Source organism: Pteropus vampyrus, unplaced genomic scaffold, assembly GCF_000151845.1.
Source record: "Pteropus vampyrus isolate Shadow unplaced genomic scaffold, Pvam_2.0 Scaffold19, whole genome shotgun sequence".
In the NCBI taxonomy this organism is placed as follows: Eukaryota; Metazoa; Chordata; class Mammalia; order Chiroptera; family Pteropodidae; genus Pteropus; species Pteropus vampyrus.
The window spans coordinates 14323784-14336931 of record NW_011888800.1 but is presented as its reverse complement, the minus strand read 5'-3'; the positions used below and the strand labels follow the sequence as shown (position 1 = coordinate 14336931).

General features: G+C 46.3%; 1 protein-coding gene across 1 annotated transcript in view; it reads left to right on the top strand.

The window, feature by feature from the left end:
* Positions 1 to 3598: 3598 nt before the first annotated feature.
* TNFAIP8L3 (TNF alpha induced protein 8 like 3) overlaps positions 3599 to 13148 on the top strand; it is a 34477-nt gene continuing 24927 nt past the window's right edge. Inside the window, exon 1 of the mRNA XM_023527698.1 lies at positions 3599 to 3705. Coding sequence (XP_023383466.1) covers positions 3657 to 3705 — 49 coding nt within the window. The 5' untranslated portion in view covers positions 3599 to 3656. The remainder of the gene's footprint in view (positions 3706 to 13148) is intronic.

Genomic DNA, 13148 nt, shown 5'->3' with positions numbered 1-13148 from the left:
ATTGCTTATATGTGTTTTCCAGTTTTTCTACAGTGATGTGCATTGCTTTTGAAATAAGGGGGGCAACAAAACTTATTTTTGCTAGCTAGAAAGAAAGAGGAAAAGCCCCCTCTTTCAAGGCTGTCTTCCAGCACCTTGTTCTGCCAGATGGATATGAAGCCAGGTCAGATCCCACTGTCCAGCTTGCCTAGAGCCCCGTGGAGGCCACCTTGGCTCTGGGCAGAGGCTTCCTTGGTGCCAGCATCCACCTTGAGACAAGTTATTAAAAATGGAGCTGTCCTGGCCAATCTTTCATCCCGAAGTACCAAAGGCCACTTCAGCCCAGAGAAACAGCAGTTCCAGAGCCCTGTGGGTTTTTGAAGCAGAGCAGCAGCCGTAGCTTGTGAGAGGAACCTCCCTCCCTCCTCCCGGCCGCCTGCCGAAGGTTTGCAGACAGCTCCCTTTCCATCCCACAAGAGACAGGCAGATGAGTCATAGCACTGGCTCAGATTAAAGAAGTATTATTATGTTAGCAGAAATGGATCTATTTTATTATCTGTTTTTTGACACCTTGCAAATAGATAGGCCTTTCCCACCAGACAGGCAAGTTCCTTAAAAAGCCAATGATTTTGTTAAGCTGAAGCTAAGAAATGACCAATAAGAATTAGAAACGCATGTGTCTGAAGAGCAGCCAGATTGAAAAAATGTAGTGGAAACACTGAGGAAAGTGGTTTATAACCCTCAGACTCTAGATTCAAGTCTGCAAAGTGATGCCATTCTTCTAAAAATATACAGAGGATCTATGGAAATCCTTTCCTCTTCTCTAAAAGCTTTTTTTCTTTTTTCTTTTTTTAAAGAAATATACTAGGATTGGTTTGTAAAGGAGATTCACCACCTCAGATTTCACTGTTTTCGTAGGGATGATGGTCATGGGATACTATTTTAAGGACTTCCTTCTCTTATACAGATTTTTCCACACTGGGAGGACAGATAAGGTATATTCCACTAATGTTCCTCATTAAACACACATGCGTGCCAGCAGTCATTTCCCTTTGTCTTGCTATCCCATGACAACAGATTGCATGTCATCGGAAATTGGAATGGAGACTTTATTTAGTTTGGATCTCTCTTCTCCATTGTTTAATTCCACATTCAATTTTTCTTTCTACTATGACTGAATATAGGAACAGATCATTCCTATTGTTCATTAAAGATTCACATCATAGACTTTTCAGAACCATTTGACCAGCACCCTATCTCATCCCAAGCATTTATGCTGCTGCATAAATTTCTGAGCTGAAAAGTACTAGGTACTCAGTAAAGATCTGATGACTGATGGGCATATATGTGTCGTAAATGTGCACTCCCAGACTTTGTTTACTGTTGATCAAGTTCCAGTATTGGAACAGGAGCATCCCTGTTTCCTTCATTGCTGTGATGCATAGATGTCTTAGTGGTGTTCTTGTCTCATTCACCCTTCAACCTAGACCACCTGTCCATTAAAACAAACAAACAAACAAACAAACAAAAAACAAAAAAGGCTCCCACCAAGCATCAGTAAAGGAGGTCTAAGGGAACAGAGAAAGTTTCACATTTCCTGTTGTTGAATCTAGGCATGGCCTTTAGAGGAAGCTGGATGCCTTCTCAATCCAGTATGCTGTTCTCTGATGCTATCATCGTTGTTTTTCTTTAAGACTGCAAAGCTATGATGGCAAACTTTTAAAATGATCCCAGCTTTTTGGTTTTTGAGTATCAACTTTTATCCAAATGTTGCTAAGACTTTTTTCCTTTCGTTTGAAAATGTAATTTTAAATATTTTGTTTTTCTAAATGAGATCTATTAGATCAAAGAACAAATGTTCTTTTCATTTATCAAACATTAACTGTGTGCCAGGCATTGGGTAATAGCTGCCATACTCATTATTTTATTTATTCCCTTACAACCACTCTGTGAAGGAGACGCTGACACAGGAGGACACTGAGGGAGGTTAAGTAAGCCATTTGCCCAAGACCACACACCTAGTGTGGGGTTCTTTCTACCACTCCATCCAAACCCATCCAACTTTTATCAAAGTCCATGAGTTTGGCCATCCAGAAAACATTTTCTAAGAACACAAGGTAGGGGCTGTATTTGCACTCTGTGAAGCCCATACCTCACTAAAGGAATCAGCCCTTAGGTAGCAAAGAGGCCAGACTCACTTAACACACTATAACCTAGCTGTTAGGAGCAGGTCTGGATGCCACATAGCCCTGCTCACTTACTCACTGGACCTGAGATCATAGGAAAGTTATCTATTCTCTTTGAGACTCAGTTTCCATATCTATAAAATGGAGATAACAATATAGGTTGAAGTCTACAAAACTGCCAACTTGCAACCATTTTTGACTTCCAACAAAGCATTTTCAAATGGTTCCACCTAAATTCTTCACTGCATCGTTGTAGGAGTGCACACAGGAAACAGTAAATGGCATTTTAGTATACTTTCTCTTCCTGATTTCATTTTTGCTCAGGTCAGTGAAGTTAGTCCATACTCTCTGCCTACACTTCTATGCAGAGAAGCCAGACCGGGGATATGTAGGTGTTGCAGCTTAAAATTCAGGGAGACCGTACAACTGTGTGCCCAGTCAAGAGCTATCAAAGGATCTTCCGAGGCCTTACTGCTCCGCATAATTTTTCCCTTAGTCTCTTAATTACTAGACAAACTTACAAATACTTTTTTTTTTTTTTTTTAGAAAGTGGAAGGAAGGGATATGGAGGAAATTTAGCACTCTGTGTTAAAGACAAAGAAAAGGTCTTAAAATCAATATTCTTGCGCTCCCACCCCACCCCAAGTCTGGCAGGGCGGGCCCTGACTTTGACACAAACCAGGGCTCCCAGCCATCAGCACTAGCTCCAATGCGGCTGGTGCACCCTGCCCCGCCCACGCCGGTAGAACAGCCAGAGTTAGCATTACCTGCTATGCGTTGTTTACTTCCTCGCCGGGTGCCTGGCCCTGGTCTTGGCCTCTCACTTGCCTTAACTTATTGTCTACCCAGAACATTCCGGATAAAAGGGAACTCTCATTTTCCCCATTTTCCAAGTCCAGGTCTCCAAGCTGTGGAGTCGCACTCGAACCCGAGCAGCCCCAGGACTCACACTCGGAACCTCTCCTTTTCCTACTTGGGTAGAGGAGGCTTTTCACCTAAACCATCCTCCAGACTTGGTCACCCCCAAGAGAAAGGGCTCTGCCTCGCTGACCCGCACGACCTCGCCCGCGCTCCGCAAGTTCCGGGCGGCGGGCGTGGAGCCCGAGGAGGAGGAGGAGGAGGAGTGACACCGCCCCCGGGGTATTTAACCCCAGCTTGGAGCCTGCGAGGCGCCGGCCGCTCCCGCTTCTCCCTGCTCTCTCTTGCCCTCCCTCCTCCCGACTCTCTCCCGGCGCGCCCCACCCTCCTCCCCGCGCTCGCCTCGCGCGCAGGCATCGGCCGGCGGGCGCGGGGAGCCGGGCGCAGGCGGCGCTCGCCTCTGCCAAGCCGCCACCTGGCCGCGGCTGCAGCGCACTGTCCCGACCGCGCCACCCGGGTTGCCGCCTCCCGACTGCCCGCACCGAGTGCGCGGGACAGCCCGAGCCGGACTCCTGCCCCGAGCGCCCCGCAGACGGGCGGGCTGCCGCGGACGCCCGGCCGACAGCCAACAGCATGGATTCGGATTCCGGCGAGCAGAGCGATGGCGAGCCTGTGACCGCAGGTACAGAGGGGACGGCTGGGGCCGGGAGGAGGGGAAGCCAGGGCAGGAAATCGCGAGTATTTCTCGGAGCAGCTGGGAAGGAGGCCGATCCCCAGCAGCCCCGGTCCCTTACAGGCCAGGACTGGGAATTGCTCCGCGCTGTGAGTTTGCTTTGGGGCTTTCTCTCCTATTGCACTTGGGTGCGCAGGAGGGCGAAGATGTGCGTTTGCGGGTGACTCTTCGCTTTGCCGGGCTCCTGCGGCGGGCTCCGGAAGCCCTGGCTGGGCAGGGGTAGGGAAGGGTTCGAGAAATCCGAGTCCAGTAGTTTGCTGCAGCGAAGGTTGCCACGCATCTGCCTCATGAAATAACTTTTTCGAGCTCTGGCCCCGGCCTCGAACCGGGGGTGCCGCGGACGTTGCGGAACAGGTGACAGGTCCGAGGACGTGACAGGGGACGCGGGAAGGAAAGGCCCCGCTGGCGGACGGGCTGGGGTGGAACCACAGCTAGCGGCTGCTGTTCCCGGGGCTGCTAGACGAACCTGTGAAGAAGCGTTCGCCCATCGCTGCTGGGCACGGGCGGAGGACATCCCCGCTGAGGGGTCCGGGGACACAGACGGCGGGGCGCGCGGGAGCCGGCCTTCGCCTTTAAGAGACGCCGGCGGCTTTTCACAATCGATAGGTATTGAAGCAATGGGTGGATGCTTACTTAGGAAAAAATGAATGTCCTCCCCCGCCTCTCCTTGATACTGAGCAACAGGAGGAAGCCACCCACAGCCTTAGGTCGACTTACCGCCAGGCTTTACCCACCTCCACGGGCCGGGTCCGCACGCCGCCCTCGGGTCCACGCACCAGAAAGCCGAACGCCCGCGCCACGTGCGGGTGGCTCCCCACGTTGCCCTGAGGGCTAGCCCTGGCCAGCAGACCTGTGACCTGAGAGCTGGGATCCACATGGTACAGATCCGAGGTCCTGGACTAGTCCTCACTCTTCCCAATGTCACCCGTGTCCTAACGTTGGGGACCAAGTGGCGGGAGGCACCATCAGTCCAGGAATGGGTGTAGGAAAGGCAGGTTCAGGAACCAGGCAGGACAGCGCCAGGCACTGTGCCAGGGGCCCTACATATATTATTCCCCCTCATCTTCACAGCATCTTAGCCAGGTGATTACTGTGTCTTGCCTACCTCTCACAGCCAGGGAGTAGCCAAGGGCAGGATGGGTTCCTTTCCACTGCATCATCCACCTCAGCCTCTCACAGGACAGCTGCAGTCAACACCTTCAGGTGGGTGGGAAGAGGTGAGGTGGAAAGGAAAGCTGTCATCACCAAGATGTGTGTGTGAAGATTCCTGTGTGTATGCAAGGGCCACCTGCTTTGTGTAGGTATGTGTGGATATAATTAAGAAACATGAGCCTTCTGCCTACCTATATGTTTCAGTAACTATGAAACACCAAAATTTTGTTTCACAGGTGGCTGTGGATCTCCTTATATTTAAAAGTTCCAGTGGGTGTTTCGTGTGTATCTAAGTATATCTTCAGAACTCAAAAGGAGGGGGGCGGCGGGGCAGTGACACTGACACTTTACTCTTTCAAAATCCCAGGAACTAGCAGGCCCTTGCTGCCCCCACCCTCAGATCTCTTTTGCGGGTTGGTGGAAAGGGGGAGGAGGATAAGGAGGCTTAGAGAAAGAGGAGTGGAGGAGAAGAGGGGAGGGAGAAGATACTCCAGAAGAGTTGGTGAAAGGGGAGGGAAGGAGTTCTGAAGGGTATTGCTGCTTCTCCTTTCCTCTTGTCCATCCGGAGTGCCCCGTATGTGTTCCTGTCTCTCTCTGTCAGAAGGCCTGTGCACAGCGAACAGCAAACATTACCACTGAAGTGAAAATGGTCCCATGAAGAATAGCCAACGCTTGTGAAGTGTCCCCATTTGTTTGTGCTTTACTGTTTTCTACAGTCATTTCTTCTTTCTCTGTGTGCTTGAATCCCACAAGTTGAACATTTATTTGAATGTCACAAGCCATTCTGTTAAATGGCATTCAGTCTCGCTCATTATTTTCAGTCGTAAAGTATTCTTCATGGGAAAGCTTCAAAGCTAGATACTAATTTATTGCCTTGCTATGGCTGCATCATGTCAAATGGAGACCCTTCAGATACAGGTTAAATGACAAGTATGTTATCCATAAGGGCTGACCTTTATTCCTGTAAGAAATGTCATTCATCCATGGACCTGTATCTGTGAAAGCTGGATGGGTTTGTAACTGAGAACGACAGCCAAGTGGGACATCTTGGAGAATTCGTGTGTGTGTGTGTGTGTGTGTGTGTGTGTGTGTGTGTGCGTGTGTGTCTGAGTGTACCTACTTCATAGGGATTTGAGATGTAAGGACTCCTTCCTCCTCAATACCTTTTCCTTCCTGAACTTGTGATAAAGCTCTGCCCTGAAACAGGCCTCATTAAGGTCAAGAACCAGGACTATGGAATCAGAAAGACCTGGGTTTCAGTCTCTAACTGATGGGCAAGTTACTTAGTCCCTTCAAACTTCAGTTTCCCCCTCTGTAAAATGGGGTTAATAATAGTACCACGAGAAGATTGCGAGGATTAAATAAATAAATAAATAAATAAAATAAAAATGACCTGGTGGTCATTCAGTAAATGGTAGTTGCTATTTTGATTATCACCTGAATGAATTATGCATTGTAAAAATACTGCTAAATAATGTACCCCCGTGCTTTGTAAAATATAAATCACTAGACATGTGTAAAGAATTAGTACTGTTGCCATTATTATCACATTCATAAAATTGCCTAAAGAGATTTGTTTTGAATTTTCTCTTTTATACTCTCCCATTCTCTCTCTGGGGGGTGTGTGTGTGTGCGCGCGTGTTTGGGGGAGATTATTTTTAATTTACCTCTTCTCACCCTCATCATCTTCCAGCTGAAGGTGGGGACTTTCAAACCTATCGCTTTCACCACCCTTTTCCTCCAGCTCTCGGAAAAATTACGAAAAGCAGAGAATCCCTTACCCAATCTACGTGCTAATCTAAACATTAGCCACTTTCAAATAGAAGAGGTTGTAACTCTCTACCCCGCACATACACTTTTCCCTTCAAGGTAGCAGGAAGCACAGGAGGTATTCACCATTCTCTCCCATTTTTGCCCAACTCACTGGTCACAAATTGGCAGAAGACTGAGGAAATCTCTGGGGACCACCTACTCTTTACTGTACCCCTTCAAGAGACTTTTCCAAAGATCTCCCCAGTGCCTACTGTGCAGATCTCTCATCTAGCAATACCCTGCATAGGAGAGTGAAGCGGGGAGATGAGATTTGTCTCAATTTGTATTTTCTGTTTTTCAAGAAGCAGAGGATGATGCTTCTGTGTCATTATGCTGCCTGCAGCTCTCCTCAGCTTTTCTTTTATTGTATGGTTCTTTCTATGATTAGGAGAAAGGCAGGGTTTATGGAACACTGGATTCATTCCAGAGACCCAACTTGGCAGTTTCTCCTTTGGCAAACCCACTATCCATCTCTGAGAAACCCTAGAGCTTGGTGTATTAACTCAGCAATGATTGAGAATCTTTCCAAAGATGCAACAAGCGAGTAAACATTAGTAGTGTCAGCTTTTTCCCTTTCTGGCTTGTAAGATCAAGATAGTCTACCCAGCTGGAGGCAGACAAGCTCCTTCCACTCACAGCCAGATGGTCCACGGCAGCCAATTTAATGGGCTAGATAGGTACAGCAGAAAAGCATTTCCATGTGATGGGGTCAGAATGTGGTAGGGGAACTTCCAGACAATAAAGAAAGTGTAAAAACAAACAAAACAAAACAAAAACAGGTTCCTAACATTGCCTTTCCTGTCTTTCCCATCCCCTATGTCCTAAGTTTGGTCCATGTGAATAAAGTGGTGAGGAGTGGGTAGGATTTGATTGGTGGCCAAGAGGAGAAAAGGATACCAATTGAGCAAAGGCACAAATAAACAAGAAGGCATCTGGAGTAGAGGGTATATACCAGGGAACACTGGGAAATACCATTACATGAGTGTAGGGAGGGCCACGTATAAGAGGGTCTTAATAACTTGGTCCTCATGGTGCTGAAGAAGTCTCTTTGAGCCGATTGTTGAGTAGAGACATGACTGAGAGCTGGGTTTTCAGAAGCCACATTTGAAGACATGGAGTGTGTGGATTGCCTAGGCTTGGAGCCTCAGCTCTCTGGGTGTGGCCACAATATCAGAGGGGGTGGTAGCACTAAGGCAAGGCACAGAGGAAGGATGCAAATGCCATTTCAGAGAAACAAACAACAGGAGTTGATGACAGATTGTACAAAAGCAGCGAAAGGAGAGAGAATGGAAAGAGACTGGTGTGTGGAGTTGGGGCGAGGGCAGAGAAATGTGGGAGATGGGCTCCCCACCCCACCCGTGCTTCCCAGCCCCTCGCTTTCCATCAGGCACTTAGCAGTGATGTTTGGCTTACAGATACCTTTCCTCTGTAGACAGTAAATCACACCAGGGCATCATGATGTTCTGGTATTTGTTGATTCTCATTGTTAGGTTCCTGGTGGGGGCTGTTCAATAACCTCTATCACTAAAAGGTTGACAGCTGATCAATTGGCCAACTTAGAGCAGGGACTGTCTGGGGATGATGTACCACTTGGCTGTTAGTCCCAGCCCCATGTTTTATTCCTGTTTGTGGACATTTTCAGGGGCCTCTGCCTTGTCCACGCAGTGCGCTGTAGCTGCTTTGAGGGTCAGGACCTTGTCTTGCGCTTTCATGTTCCAGAGACTGTTATGGACATAATAAATGAATGAGCGTCTTAAGGAGCCTCCTGAGAACTTTGCAGTAAAAGGCCAGCCAGACAGAAATCTGCCCAATGAAGCGGAACTGCCGAAGCTTTCCATCAGTGTTTGTTTTTGCTTCAATGTTTTAAGATTTCTTGCACTGTTTGGGACTCTGTGTTGGGAAGTATGGGAGATGCAAAGAGAGATAAGGACGTAGTTCATCCCATCCTCCAGGACTCGAGATGAGATGGGGAGAGAGGACGCATGTACCAATGGCCACAGCCTAAGCCAGGGCATGAAGATTCCTGATCCCCTTGCCTGGGATTACACCTCAGCCTCATCTCTATTTATATGTTTTCTCTTGACACCAGTCACTTTTCATTGTGTGCTTTATGGTTATTCCTGTAAGTGTCTCATCTCTTGTCCTGGACTGTTAGCTCCCTAAGAGCAAGGGCTGGGTATTTTTCACCTGTATCACCTCCCACCAACACCACCCATGTGCCCTAAACACAGTGGTAGGTTGCTAGCCGGCTGGATGGCTGGCTGGATGGCTATCTGGATGACTGCATAGATAGATGGATGGATAATGCTGTAGGTTGGTTCCCCATGGAGCAGATTTGAGATGGAGTTTAACATGTAGCAGGTTTATTTGAGACTGTTCTTGGGATCAATACCTGGGGAAGAGATGGGAAAGAGAAGAATGCTGGACTATGTAGAGTAAGAAGCTGAACTGCAATGCAGACCCATAAATAGCCTTGAGTTCTGGAGCTGGAATAGCCCTTCAGAACTATTCTAAGTTGGGGTAAAGGTCCAGGCCTTTATATCACTGATATAATGATCACTCATTAAATGAAGGCCATCCCAGGGAATGGGGTGTGACCTTGGGCAAAGGTATTCCCTTCAGCCGAGGGCTGTCTGCAGGTAGCACTCCCAGCAGCTTGTGGAGTGTTTGGGCCTTCATCCCCAAAGGAGAACCTGGGCAGTACATCGCAGTATCCGCCACGGGTGACCTCATTAGGGATGTTTCATTAGGGATGGCAGCCCTGTCCACTGGCAGAGTTCAAGGGATAGTTGAGCTATCCCTTGATTGCTAGATGAAATTAGCCATTCTATACCTCATAGCTCTGCACTCAACTGTTTAATCCACACAATCCAACACATAATGGTTTATCATCCGCTTTGTGTTCAGACAGGTGCAGAGTGCTTTGATAGCATACGAAAATGGAATTAGATGTGGCCCTGCCCTCAAGAGGCTTGCAGCCATGCTAGGGAGAGAAAACACCCACCCAAAACTGAATCTGCAAGACTGGTGGCATCAGCACCAACTAATATACAATTTAGAGCATGGGGCATGGTGGTTTGGAATTCTGGTGGAAAGGCTTCATGGAGGAAATGAGTCTTGAGGATGGGCCTAGCCCACTGGGGGCCCCCTTAGACAGCACATGGGAGAAGAAGGTTGTCATACTCAAGATGTTAAACTGGGTGTTGTGGTGGGTTGTAGCCAACATGTAAGTTTCTGAAGATGGAAAGAGAATGTGTATGAGTATGTAAATATAAAGTACTATTTCATATTATTTTTCTCTTAAAAATATGGCACCTGCCTTTTTATTTGTCAGCAAAACTAAATTATAGTCACACTTTCCATTAGCACTTTTCTCTAACTGGTTCATTTTCCTCCAGAGTTACCATTGGCTCCCACTTGAATTCACATGTAAATCTCTACAAAAATACATAAGTTTGTTGTGTTGTTCAGTCACTTAGCTTCCAACTCTTTATGAAAATGCCTGTGTAGGTAGAAGTTTGAGCTGTATTTTCTACAAGTTTAGAAATAAAATTAAGGCACATATATTATATATATATTATATATATCTTTTTTATACATCAGAAATACTATTTTTAGGCAACTGCATGGCACAAATTCTGAGACTGCTTTAGAACAATCTTCACATTCATATTGGGTTTCCTAAACATCATTGCCTGGGAATAAATTTGAGCCTGTTCATGGAAAATCTACTAGGGCAGACTATAAAAATGGAAGGCTTGGCAGCACAGAAAGTGCTAGACACGCCCTAATAGAAACCAGTATTTTGTAATATAATTCTCCAGGAAAATGAGGAGACACTTTGGTGGTGTCCAAATATTGGCTTAAACTGCTGAAAAGCCACAGGATCAGCCACTAGCTTCTAGGTTCTTTCTCAAAAGTAAAATATGCTCTATGTAAAACTGTTCTAGTCTTGAAAGGAAGCATTTTGATGATACATAGCTTGGAGACTCCCAGTTTATTTTTTATAGTAGAGGCATCTGATTTTACATGCGGGAGGAAATTCTGTAAAGGGCGATTCTGGTGAGCACACACACCCCACGTTCCCGATTTGGGGCCTGTGGGTTATGCTGAAAAGGTAAACAGATATTTCAGTGTAAAATATGGGAGGGAAGTGATAGGGGCCATTTGCAGGGCAAGCCTCTTTACTAACACGTTTGAGTCTGGTTCCTTTGTTTCTTTGGGATAACAATGAGAAAGTCAGGGAGAGAGCCTGGGATTGGGTAAGAGAAAGTAGGATTTAAGAAGCTGTGGCAAATATCAAAACAAGATGAGAAACTATAAAGGTGGTCTTTACCAGCCAGAGTCTGGCCCCATAGAGCTAGTACTGAATGTAAAATAATAGTGATGTTTTGAATGTGTACTTACTTATTTTATATTAATTAAGCATACACAATGTAATTGAGACTAGGTTAACTGTTGATATGGTATTTAACCCTTATACCAGCCTTCTAGGCTAGGTATTATAAATAGCTCCATTTTATAGACCAGGAAACTGAGGTACAAAGGGGTTAAATAACTTGCTCAGGGATGTTCAACTTGTCAGTGGATATGAAGCCAACTTAACTCCAAAAACAATGTTCTTGTACCAGGTAGACTAGGGGTCCTCAATCCCTGGGCCATGGCCTGTTAGGAACCGGGCTACACAGTAGGAGGTGAGCGGTGGGTGAGCAAGCAAAGCTTCATCTGTATTTGCAGCCACTCCCCAGTGCTAGCATCACCACCTCAGCTCCACCTTGGGTCATCAGGCATTAGATTCTCATAGGAACACTGGTCCCTGGTGCCAAAAAGGTTAGGGACCGCTGATAGACTACATAGTTAGGTCAATAGATGCCACCGGGCTTCTTTGCATCTCCTACCAGCTCCCACAAGGCCCAGAATGCTGACCAATATGTTCCTTCATTAGGCTCCTTCTGTTATGTTAGGACAGCACAGCTCCGGAAGGCCCTGTTTTAAGCTGCAGACATTACCTGCATTAACCCATAACATATGGGCAAGGATTGGCTGACATGTGCTCCAGAATAGGAGTTGATGAGGGGTGATTTGGGAGAAAAGAAGGGGAGAATGGCAAAAGCTGCTGCCAGGGTGAGAAGGTCCTGGAAGGATCCTGCAGCCACTCTTATCTCCAGGGTCTTGGGGACCTGATGGGTGGTGAATGTGGCAAACACTGACAGGAGAGAAGGATTGAAAGCAGAGTCAAGACAAACTAACTTTCCCTTTATCAGAGTGCACTTAAGCTGGGTCCTAAGCCACCTTTTTCCACTCCAGCTTTTAGAATTTTCTGAGACATAGCATCCCCAGGACATGGTGAGCAGTTGGACTTGAGGATGAGAGAAAACTCAAAGATGAGACTGCAAGTTAGTGACAACCACTTGAGATTCATAGCTAGACAACTTAGGTTTGGGCTTCCAGAGCTATCTCTTAGTAACATTATTTTCTGATCAAAGGAATGCAAGCTTTTGGTAGAATATATGAAAATAATACCTATTAGATGTACGTATTGTATTGAGCCCTAAAAATAGATGTGCTTTTCCGAAGGAAGAAGTATAGTCCAAAGCAATGCTGAAAAGATGCAAGAGGGCTTTATTTGGAGATGGAGGAGGCTTTATAAGAGAACAAGAGTCTCCCTTCTGGAACATTTACAACACGGAAAACATCTGGCTACACTGCCAGGCAGCGTCAGCACCAGAACTGGAGGCCAGACCTGCTGGCTCCTCTTATTCTTCCTACAAAACATATGCAATTTTTAAAAAGGTGCAGAGTTATTCTGGGTGTTGGGATATCAAAAGGATCCCTGCTCTGTTTCCTTCAACACCTTCCACTGTGTTCTTGTTGTCTCCCTCCTCTCCTTTTCCTCTCTTGAGGTTTCTCCCTCCTGGGCACATCTGCCTAGAGGTCAGACCACCACAGGCCCACACCAGGCCCTTCCTTTATGCCTGGCCCACTTCTCTTTCTCAGTCGGGAGAGCCCTGCACGGAGCCCTCAGAATATTTTTACATTTTTTTTTTTTAAATACCTGGGAGGTGTTTGGTAGGTTTTATAGATGCCCAATAACAATTGCAAAGGTTAATTTACTTTGATTTTAATAGCTACCAGCTTCAGGAATAGATTTATTGGCCTCTAGTTCTCTAATCATGTTTTATCTTTGTTTAATTTTTTATTTTTGTAAGGAAACAGGGAAATTTGTTCATCTGTGTTAGCCTCTCTACCCTTAGTATTTAACCACATAATTCAGTGATTCAGTCTCAGTCAAAAAGGCAGGCAGAGCTAAGTTAACACAGAGTCAACTTTTAGAGAGCCCACAGCAGTATCTGATGGGAATTAAATCTCAATTTCCTTGACTTTTTTTTTCCTTTGACTTCTCAGTATATAATCCTGGTTTCCTTGCA